The 12,326-nt window shown below is 31.1% G+C and overlaps 1 protein-coding gene across 10 annotated transcripts in view; it reads right to left on the bottom strand.

Moving 5' to 3' along the window:
* Window positions 1–404: 404 nt before the first annotated feature.
* Window positions 405–12,326, bottom strand: part of GULP1 (GULP PTB domain containing engulfment adaptor 1) — a 104,397-nt gene continuing 92,475 nt past the window's right edge. For 5 of the 10 annotated variants that reach the window (XM_065880373.1, XM_065880374.1, XM_065880379.1 and 2 more), the window contains 4 exons: window positions 10,560–10,698; window positions 6,498–6,592; window positions 4,202–4,212; window positions 455–476 (listed from right to left, as the gene is read on the bottom strand). In XM_065880373.1, the coding sequence (XP_065736445.1) occupies window positions 455–476; window positions 4,202–4,212; window positions 6,498–6,592; window positions 10,560–10,698 (267 nt within the window). Of the gene's footprint in view, window positions 477–4,201; window positions 4,213–6,497; window positions 6,593–10,559; window positions 10,699–12,326 lie in introns of all 10 variants that reach the window. The other 5 variants (XM_065880372.1, XM_065880378.1, XM_065880380.1 and 2 more) reach the window with 2 other exon arrangements.

Genomic DNA, 12,326 nt, shown 5'->3' with positions numbered 1-12,326 from the left:
GGTGTATCTCTTCAGGACTCTGAAAGGTATCTTTAAGGTATGGCTTTTGGGAAATCAGTAATAAACTAGCATCCTAGAAAATGAACTTAAATTTGAAGAAGCTAATTATTTAGAGCTCAGACACAGGCAGATATTTGGATAATTTGTCTTTCAATTATAAATTCTTCTACAAACAAACAGAAAGGAACATAAAAGTATGATTTACTTTACAGTGAGTTGTTTTTAAAACAAAATGCTACAGTTCAACAGTGAAAGTATGAGGAAATTTTACTGAAATAATTTTCAGAAAGTTATGAGATTCAAAAATATATTGGTACATGTATAATACCTGTCATAAGTAATAATGAATAATAGATATGTATACGAAACAAATTTAACAGATTCAAGACCTCTTGTTCTTGACATCAGCACCTGCTGTCTAACGGGTCGAGACAAAATACTGTGCCTTCAAGAGTTAGTCCCATTTTGAACCCCTCCTGCAAAATAAAGTAAAATCATTAAAATAGGAAATGCTCATAGCAAAAAAAAAAAAAAAACAACAAAAAACCCCGTAAATGAAAGAGAGTATGAGCAGAAGTTGAAATCTCCATGTTTTGATCAACTAAGAAATAATTATATGTCAAATGATGTTGGCTTGTCAAATTTTTATCAAATGCTTTTATACCCGTTAGCATTTTAAATGTTTTAAATATACATGAGGTTAGCACGCATAAGAGATAGAAGAAAACAGAAATATGTGGAATTAAGTAATTTTAAGACTTAAATGTTTCTTTTCAGTGAAGTCTACTTTATGTCATTCTACTGTAGCTTAAATCCCTTGGCTTTAAAGGTCAATATTCATATAAGTAAGACAGCTAGACCTCAAGGTGATGACAGCCTGATAGTTTTCACCTTTTCTTCTTGGTTACCACTATCCAGAGCCTGGTAAAATAAATTGCATTGTATTCCCTAAATGCAATGCTGTATCCTGTGTGTAACACAGGACTGCAGACCACTTCGCCATGGAGAAAGCTTCCTCTACTAGCCTTGTAGCTGCAAATTATTGCTTTGAATTCCACTCACCTCTAGCATGTTTTAGATGCTTCTAGAAGTTAAATTTCTTTTGATTTATTGAGACCAAGTACCCAATTGCCATGAAAAAAATTTTTTTGAAGATTTTTGAGTTAAAAGTTAGTGGTAAAGATGTTTGTCCTTCTCTACTCCCCAGCTCTCTTCTTTTCTGTACAAGGTAGTTGAACTATGGGCCATCTCTGGTCTTACCACCTTCCTCATTCCCATTCTTGCTCATAAAATGAAATGTAGACAAAAGTCTATTCCTGAGGAAAAGAAAATCTCTCTCTAAGAGGAGGCTTTTGTCCTCTGTTCTGCTTTGTGTTTTGTTTAATTAGATGGTATCTACTCGTGTGTTAGCCAATTGCATATCTATCTGCATTTCCTCAAGTTACTTTCATTTAGAACCGGTATTTAATGTACTTACTATAAATCCAATGTAAACATTATCATATAGAGGAAGAAAATCATTACAAAATACAAGCCACACCTTTTTCGCTGTTAATGTTTAAAGAACACTCTTCATTATGCTTAAGCGCAAAGACCACACGGCAATGCCATCACTTTAAGGGTTTTTCAAAAGTACTTCTCGGTATTTGGAATACAAATTATATTTAGTTAAGTAAAAGTCAGAGTACTTACCATTGTTTTAAAAGCCTATTCTGGTCACAAGAGAAATATTTTGCCACATGTATGCATATTTTTTTAAACAGCCGCCAAATACTCAGAAAAGTCAATACTTTAAACTGAAAATATTGTAAATAAACTGCTTTTTAAAATATTTTATTTGGATATCTGAGGATCTATGTACTATATCATCTTCTGGAATATCAGATAGATAGATAGATAGATAAGTAAGTAATGTGGATATATATTACCTTTGGAAAGATTTGATACCATTGTTTTTTAATCAGTTCATTCTGAAATTAAACCACTATCACTTCAGTTACCCTGAAAATACTATTTATCTATGTGTTATCAGTATATGAAAGGCAGAATAGTAATCAAAGTAAAATAGGGGTCATTGTTTCAACAAAAAATGTTTGTATATCACTTACAAGAATATCTCCATGTTTTTATCAGGATTCTTTAGGAGTCCTCTTAGATTAACTTAATTATCCCTTTTGACAGACACATTGTTATATGGCTCCTTGGTTTTCTTTCCCCTTAAAATTTCCCACACATTTTCTGACCCTTCCTTCTAGGCCTCATTTAGTAAGTCATGACAATGCACTCTAAATCCTTCTAAGGTTTCCATATCCTCTTGAATTTTAAATGTCTGAATGAAAATAAGGCTTATTGAACTTACATAGTGATGGAAACTATCATAAACTCATATCACACAAAATAATGATCTTATTGTTGATATATTATTAAAAATATATTTTTATATAAAATATTTTCCCCAATTACATTTTCTTACTTTGAAACATGGAGAAAAGCATATCAAGGAAGAAAAAACCTCATATGCAACAATTAACATGTTGAAGTATGTCCTTTGAGTCTCCCTTTTTTCTACTTATAAATTAAAAAAAAATTAATACAAATATAAATAACTATATATAACTTATTTAATGTATTAGATATATTATATATAAATTTCTATACTCTTTTTTAATCTTAGCAGAACAAACTTGATTATTTTGAGTCCCTGTAAAACTAATTTGATGATTTTATAATGTTCTATTAATTTTAATATAATTTATTTCCTGTATTTTATAATTATAAATAAGGTTGACTGTATGTTTTTATGCATAGAGATTTTCCACATTCATAGTTATTTTCTTCTCAGAATAGATTATATTAAAGTTTTTGACATCAAACAGAAATACAAGTATTAGTAACAAATTACTCCCCAAAGGGATGCTGTGAACTGACACTGGCCCAGCAATGATTTACAGTGTTTGTTTCACTTGTATCGTCATTTGCACTCTATATTAGTAAAAAAATATAATGTTTAATTTGCTGGATTAAAATAGCTTTTATAGTTCTTAATTTGTATGTTTTCTTTGATTAGACTTAACATGTCTATAAGTATATAGCCATCTGTGGTCTTATTTTGTGGGCTACACTTTTTTATTTATCTGTTGATTATTTAGTTTCCTAATCATTTGTCTACTTACTTTAATCATGTGTACATGATATAGTTATATTTTTTAAAGAGAAAATTTAAAAGAACTATAGAATTTAAATATAGAAATTAAATTTAAAAGAACTATAGAAGACCTTCTATAGGTGACTATATGTACATATTTTCCTTTTCCTTATAAAAATTTCTTTCCAATTCAAAAGTCTGATATATATATAGTAGTATTTCAAAAATTTTAAACTGCCCAAGGCTTCTAAAATTTATCTGAGTATTTGTTGTAGGTTTCAGCTATACATTGATCATCTCCTAAATTATTAACCAGTTGACTTAATATCACTTAATGCAAAATTCTTTCATTGACTTGTCACTCTCCTTTTTTAATGTATTAAATTATTATAACATACAAGGTACACTTCTGGGCTATCAATACTATTAAACTGATTTGCCTGTCAGTGACATGTACTAAGAAGTTTAAATTATGTCAAATCATATAAGGATATAATTGATTTCAAATAAATATCTAATTTTCTAACAATTTATAAAAACTATGGCTTAACATTTCTGTTTAAATTCTTACAGTCATGAGATATTTCTATGATTTCCTCTGAAATAAAAGAGGAAAATCCAAAATCTCACTAGGCTTATTAACTCAATATAGTTTATACAACCCATTATACTGTATTAAGTTTTTACATTATATTCAAAGATAAAAATAGTAGCTGAATGTGTGCATTCAATTAATTAGGCTAACAAGGTTAATAACAAAAGTCATTATAAATTTTAGTTAAAATATTATTTTACTTTAATTAAAGTGACCTTGCAAACACATCGTGTACTAAAAGAAACAGACAAGCAATGAGGTAGACAATGCAATAGTGATTAAGTCATTGAAAAAATAACTCCAAGTATGGGTTATAAAACCTCTTTAAACAAAACTAATAATCAGACATATACATGTGAAACTGCTTTTTGAATATTTATTAAATAAAGCATGCAAATATTAAGGTTTAGCTTTAAGAAGTTATAAGTTGTTTAAAATTATTATGAAAATAGTATACCAACCATCTCTGGCGCTACCCACCATGAAAGCAGAAAAGAATAAAAAAGACATTAAGAATATATTAGAAATGACAAAAAGAAAACAAAAGCAAAAATACCACAGTGTAACATTATTTGACTACCATATCATTAAATCATTTCAATATAGTGTTTCTCAAACTGGGTTTCTACAAAATCTGGAGATACAGGCTTATCTTCAAACATCTATAGAAAACATTTGTTGTGTGAAAATCTAAAGAACATTAATAGAAACTCTTTGTGTTTTGTATAACCTTTGAGAACAAATACTACCACATCAATGCCCATGTTTGTTTTTGTTCTTACAAAAGCATTAGTCCCAAGGTAGTACAACCATAATTGGTAAAACTAATGAAAAGGAAAATAAATTTATTTCATATGAAATAAATAAAGCATTCTCACTAAATAATCATGCACTATTTGAATGAAAGTCTCGTAGTATTTTAACTATCAAAAAGATGTGGGGAAATTGTGTCATCAAACAAGATACATGCTGATATCAACAGAAGTATGATGTTGGTGGTTTTAGTTTCAGCCAAATAAAATAATCCATGCTGCTATATTAAAGTTCTTAATCTGAATTTTATTAGGTGTTGTAATTTCGCTTTTATTTAATTTATAAGTTTTGAATTAATAGTTTTATAAGAACTATAAGGATAAAATGTATATAACTTTTTTGTAAATATTTAAGAAATGTTATAGAAATAGTTTATAGTTTAAGTCAATATTAAGGATTTAAAATAATTTTTCATGCAAAAGGGAATTATAAATCACCCAACTTGAGAAATTTTTGTTTTGACATATTCTTTAAAAATCTCAAGGTATGTTAAACAATCCAACTTTTAAAATGCAGAGGCATTATTATATTTATAATAATAAGGATATTCACATAATACCTAGAAAAGAAGACTGCTTCACACCTTCAGTCCAAAATCAGTGAAAGGATATTTATTATCTTTCTAGGAAGCAGTGTTTTATCAGTGTTAGAAGATCATAATCCACCCCTCATCTTTTTTTTCCCCAGGAAATGAAGCATAGAGAGTGAATGTATTAACCCAGGCCTAATAAATAAAAACCACTCCATCTCTTCACCACATCTTCTCAATCAGCTTCATATAACTGGTCTCTGCCTGAATTCTTCTGTGTATATATTGTCTTTTTGATGAAAAATAGGATATAATAACTTCATCAAAATGTAAAGGGAAATATAAAGAGAAGACTTTATTATAGTGCCTATAAGACTAATTACTAATCATTGCCCACTGTACAAAGCTTCTAAACCAATATCTTCAAACTTCCAGAACAATTCAGAATTGAAAAATAAAAGGGAGAGAAAGAAATGAAAACCCAATTGGATTACATCCCTAAGGAAGCTGTCATTTGGTGTCTGCTGTTTCAATAAGAGCCCAGAAGTTATGAACTATAGTTACAATGCTTCCTATTATTTTATACCCCTCCTCCTTTGGAATTCTTCATTTTAGCTCTCAGCTTTATTTATTAATTGAGGTAACATTGGTTTATAACATTATATAAGTTTCATGTGTGCAACATCATATTTCGACTTCTGTACACAGGACAGCGTGTTCACCATCAAAAGTTTAGTTTCTTTTGTTTTTTTGGCCTCTCCCATTGTGGAGCACAGGCTCCGGATGCGCAGGCTCAGCGGCCACGGCTCACGGGTCCAGCCGCTCCACAGCATGTGGGATCTTCCCGGACCAGGGCACGAACCTGTGTCCCCTGCATCAGCAGGCGGACTCTCAACCACTGCGCCACCAAGGAAGGGAAGCCCCCAAAAATTTATTTTCTGACCATCACCATACAGTTGACCCCCTTTACAATGTTTCTTTTTAAGAGACTGATTTCATTCTTACAATGATTTTCCTTCACCCGTTCACAATTCTGAAATTCATCTGAAATTCATAATTGTTAATTGTTAAGACTGAGATCAAATCTTATAAGTCTAGTGCAATGACCTTTCAATTTTTGGATTTTGAATAATTAACTCATGAAGAATTTATGTTATTTTGTATAAAAAAAAGAAACATGTTTTTGCCACTGTAAATCGCACCATTAAGAACAAAACACAACGAAACCTTATCCTTAGCATCTGTCTGAGTATTTTTAGGACTAAATGTATGTTATTGTTGTTTTAAAGTAATTATTTTAAGTAAGTTGATAACAGTTCAAGGGAAGGGTAGTTTTAGTAATAACATTCTCTTAGTCCCATAGAAAAAAGAAAAAAAAAAAAAACATTTATGGGCCGATCTGTTAAAATAGTCACCTGCATCTCATCTAATTTTGATTGAATATCTGGAGGGAAATCCCCTGCTCCACAGTTAAATGGGTCAAAAGGTTCTGCTCCAAACAGGTCCCGTTCTAAAAGGAAGAAAATAATTTAGTATATGAAATGACAAGGAGTGAGTTGGGGTGAGTTAGGTTTCAAAGGCAGGATTATATAAAGAAGCACCTGCATGACCAAATGAGCCCCTATTCACACATACTTTAGGCTGGGCTTTCCTGAGCTTAGACTAGTTAAACACCAACAAGCAAGCAAAGATCTGCTTTTATGACAATTTAAAAACTATTTGGTTACAAAGAATTATTATTCAGAGAGGTTTCTGTGTCTTTAAGTAAGACTTAATATCAAATTTACCAAATATTTGATAATTAATATATTACAATACCTACACTTTACTAAAGCAATTTAAATGTACTAAAATTAACGTATTACTCACTGAAACTTCTCTATTCCATTTATTGATGACTCTGCAACACAATAGTGAAGCAATAGGTAGGGCCTAGTAGATTAGGAAGTAGTTTAACTCACAGTTCATGTACTTTAATCTCACCTTCTAGCCAGAAAAAATTTAAGGCACATCATCTCATGTAGTATAAAATCATATCACCTTCCTAGATAACCACAATGAGACAGGTTCTTTAAAAATGCTTCTTTTCCCCCAAACAAATTTCTTTTAAAAAAAATAGCAGTAATTGAGTATCAAAAAGCTCTCTGTGCCTATATTTTAAAGTCTGCATTGTTTTTTTAATCATTAAAGAAGTATCAAAGTTAAAATTGATGTTTGTAGTTGATAGGACTATGACTTAATTTATGATTTAAAATTCCTTTTTAATTTAAGAAATTTCTTTCCTCTGAATCAATTCAAATGCAGCCTTAACTGACAAAAAATTAAATTATATGTGGGCAAGGGAATTTATAATGTGTCAAGACTTTCATTTTTCAGGAAACTATATTCTCTAAATTAAATGCTTTGTAAGAAATAATATTTATGCTACTTGAGTTCTATTATATCTTCTAAATCATTGTGAGTCCCATTATGAAAGATTCTTGCTTCTCTAGTTACAATTTTATTTTTCAGATTCATGTATTCAGTTAATAAATGTAAAATGTTTAGAAGCTCCTGGTTCTGGTAAGTATTGTATAAATAAGAAGGACATATAATTTATCTTCCAAATAAAGACACTTTTAAGAGTGAAAGGAGTGCTACCAAGTTTCACCAGGACGAAAGGTATAAGACAGGGTACTCCTAAACAAATGGGAATTTACTGTCACCATACATATAACTGATGGGTATTATTATTGTTGTTACTATATATTTTCCTCAGTCTGATGTTTATTGTAGGCAATAAACCAGAACTTAGAGAAAAGAGGAACTGTTCTTTGGGGGTGTATCCTGGTTACCACCGTACCACGAACACATCAAGCAATGCTTTACATGTGGTACATGCTTGTCAAAAGAAATGAATTAATAAAGAGGAAACAGAGTTGTCAGGAGGAACAGAGATTCTCATTACACAGGTTTTCTAAAGTTGGGACTCAAAATCACCAGAGATTTCAGATGGGCTTAAGGGATCCTTAACATTCCTGAAATGCAATGCAAAATTTTGTATGAGTGGGCATGTTGTGTTTTTCTGTGAAGAGGTTTAACTTTTATCATATTCTCAAGGGTCCACAACTCCCCCACAAGTCAAAAAAGTACTACTTTACATATTAAGTAGACATATCAATACCAGGCAAATTAATAAATATAATAGAGCTCTTTGGCATATTTTGGTCAGCTCAGATGGATCTAAAATTCATAACAAAAAGTCATATAAGTCCAATTTTCAATTTAAAAAGATTTGCTGTGTAATTAATGACATGAAAATTATTTAATCTAATACAAGAGCAAAATAATAAAAAATAGGTGATACTTCACTCATTCTTTTGTTTATCCACTAAATATTTATTGAACACATATTATGTGCCATACATTTTGCTAGGCAGTGGATTAAAACAGTTGAGGAAAGGACTTTAGAGTCAAGTGCCTTCCCTCGTGTAATTTATAATCAATTAGGAAACATGACATTAAACTAATTAATTAAAGTCTGATACATATTCAAAGATCAAAAATATGCTCTGGAGAACTACTAGCATTCTCAGGCAGTAAGGACAGAAACTAAGGAACAATCTTGTAGGTTTCTGCTTTTATGTATTTAAAATATAAAGAAAATAAATGAATGAATACATTTAAGATTTCATTAAAAGAAAAAGTCCTATTACTAAAACCCCACTGGATTACAGTTTTAGACAATCTTACAATTAAAACTGAGTTGAACAATCAGTCCTTAAATTGTTAGTATAGATAGACAAGAAGATGATTGATAGATAAATGATAGATAGATATAATACGGTGGTAATCAGAACTCCATTTCTTTCTATCTATCTATGTATCTATCTAATCTTTCTAATGATATACTGCTGTATTTACTAAACTCTGGCATTTGGGATAGATAGACATTAAAAAATATAGCAAGATGTTACTTCAGTTTCTCATTAATAAATCCCTAAAAACCATTTGACCATCTCTACCTAGATTTTCCAAAGGCATTTCAAACTCACTAACATTTAAAAGAGACTCATCAGTTTCCCCCTCTCTACCTCTAGTTTTCCCATTAACAACATTTGGTCCAAAATCCTGAATCATATTGGAGTTTGAACTTTCAGTTACCATCCTGATGGATTATTCCTTCTAAGTATCTTAAAATCTATTCACTCTTCTCAATTTATATTCTACTTGGATTAAAACCTGACATTGTGGATACACTTCTAACTTATATTTCAAATTCTAGCATGTAACCCAAGTCTAGTGTATGTACTAAACAAATGCCCATTGAATTAAATACATGAATGAGCAAAACACTGATGTAGTCCAAGGAAGTAAAAAACAGTGGTAAAGGAAGAGATCTGGAACACTCTTAAGGATAAAAAATACCCCATTATGATATCAAGATATTGGCAACATTTTCTAAAAACACATGTATATTATGGATTATTTCCTTGAAAAAAATATTTTGCATTGACACAAAATATATTCAGAAGAATTTAAATGTACTATATTTCAACAAAAGTATTGAAATATTTTTGTTCACTGATTTTTAAAGTTCTAATGTTATTACTTTGTATTTACAAATTAGTCCTCTGAAATTTACTGAATACCTAAAATGTGCAATGCACTTTGCTGAGTTCTGCAGGGGAAACAAAAACTATAGGCCCTGAAATGCTTTATAGCCTTAAGCTAAAACTTCAGAATTACATTGAAAACGTCTCAAATGTGAACCAGAGAGGATGCAATAAAGCAAAATATGTAAAACTCTCTTTTCTTCAGTGCCCCTTTAGACCTGATGACTGATCATGGCCATTGGAAACTATTCTTTCACTTTCTGTGACAGGGCACAGAGCAAAATATAGTCAAGACATTGACGATGAACAACTGTTAGATGCTTTCTACTTCGTCAGAGAGACTTTTATGTTCCTTCCAGATATACAGAAAGTAAATCAGAAAAGCAATGCATTTATAGTTTTGTAGATATCAAAGAAAGAACACTTACATAGGGTTAATAAATAAATAAATCATGGAATTCATAGATTTATATATTTCTTTAACTAAGACTATCCATATACTCTATGATAAATTAAACTGAGCTCTAAATGATTAAAATAATTACGACAGGACTGCTCTTAATCATTAAACAAAACATTAAAAATATAACCCCAACACAATAAACATAATTGTTTTGTATTATGAGGTAACTAAGCCTATACCAAAATATCATTTTTCACAAAATAGTTTCAAATGCAAATAGTGATGTCTTTAGTAGTATACTCTCAATTATTAAGTAAAATATAAATAACTGAATTTGGCACATATATATAAACATAATTCTTCAGTGATTAAAATTTTTAGTGAGCTTGTTAAGATATATAATTTCCCATAAAGGGCTAATTAAACATTTAAAATGTACACAAATATAGCAAAAATATTGATTTGTTTAGAAAGCTTACTAATCTCGGTAGATCTACTAGGGACTGGAGGTGGCTGCGTGCCATTGCGAGTAGGTATTGAAGACTGGTGTGAAATTGGAGAAAATGGAATCATATCAAAGATGTCAGTGGAGGGAGACTTAGGTGTCACATTGCCTGCCTGCAATGAAGATAACATGAATTAGTATTCCATGTAGAAACATTATAATGCTAAATATTTCATACACATATAAAACATATATAAGCACAACAAAAAATGTAGTTGAGTCATATGAACTTGCCATTCTGTAGATCAAAAACAGTTACATATTGGCAATTTCATAGGACTCAACCACTTATGCTAAATGCTCATTGGCAAGAAATTTTCTGCAAAAATATTCTCAAAGATGATGGCAAAAATGGTGATAACACTATTCTAGACAGATATAAAAGATATGTTGGATTTTTTGTATATCTAGAAATAATTGCCACTTATATCAGAGAATTGAAAACGTGTTAGAAACTATTTATATAAAACCTTGATTTCAGTAATGTATTTTGCACAAGATGACAAGATTTAGACAGAAATAACTGAACATAAGTGATGCATCTTAAATATAACCATTCAAAAGCGATTGATAATGATTTTAAAAACATTTTAACGGGCTTCCCTGGTGGCGCAGTGGTTGAGGGTCCGACTGCCGATGCAGGGAATGCGGGTTCGTGCCCCGGTCTGGGAAGATCCCACATGCCGCGGAGCGGCTGGGCCCGTGAGCCATGGCCGCTGAGCCTGCGCATCCGGAGCCTATGCTCCGCAACGGGAGAGGCCACAACAGTGAGAGGCCCGCATAATGCAAAAAAAAAAAAAAAAAAAATTTAAGGAGTCTATCTTAATTTGTACTTATAACTGTAATGGAGCCAACTATTATATTCATTGCAGTGACTTTTCTTCTTAGAATAAGACTTCATTGTTTTCTACAATAAATAGCTACCTTGTGAAATAAATTATAATCACAAAATGATTAAGTTATCTGGGCCAGTCTGGGCTAGGATGTAATGAAAGAATGAGACAATCATCACTTTGATTGTCATATAGGGAAAAAAATTATTTTATATATATATATCATCTATTGATATAAAAGAAAGAGAATTCCCATTTTGGAGAGAAATAGTGAGAAAAATTTATTTTTCTTATAAGAACATGAATATTGTTTAGAATTGCTTAGAGTGGTTCATACTATAATTTGTGTTCTCAAAATACATTTATTTACTGATTCACAGATGATGCAGGTAGTGAAGATAAAAAGGCTGATTGTGTGTAAAGAGTGATAGATTTGCTATTCAGTTAATAAACCTGTTAGTACATTTTTTCATGCAGGAAAATTGCTGTCATCTCCCTTTCTTTAGCAACTTACTTTAACTTTAATGGATAGTCTATCAGTTACAAATACTATCCAAAGACTTGGAGGCAACTTTATCCCTCAGCTCTTTCCTCCTACTCAGGAATGTTGTTCTCCTAATCAGCCTCTCTCTCAAATTCCACTGGCTTCCATCTCTCTCCTCTTTGTCAAGATATAAAGATACTCAGATCTTGACTGTTGTTAAAACAAACCAACCAAAAAGGTCTTTACCCAGTGCTTCTTTACTCCTCTCGTCTCTCATCTCTCTTTCCCTTCCCTTCAAAGCTGAGGTCCTTGAAGGAGGTATTACATCTCTTGCCCTTTTACTTCATTTAATCCTCAACTGAGATCATTCCAGACTTTGCTCTTTTTGCTGAACTCTACTGAAACAGCTTTTGCCAGTCTCAAC

The sequence above is a fragment of the Phocoena phocoena genome, chromosome 7 (genome assembly GCF_963924675.1).
Source record: "Phocoena phocoena chromosome 7, mPhoPho1.1, whole genome shotgun sequence".
NCBI lineage: Eukaryota > Metazoa > Chordata > Mammalia > Artiodactyla > Phocoenidae > Phocoena > Phocoena phocoena.
Note: the sequence above shows the minus strand (reverse complement) of the source record. Positions and strands in the feature narration are given on the sequence as shown.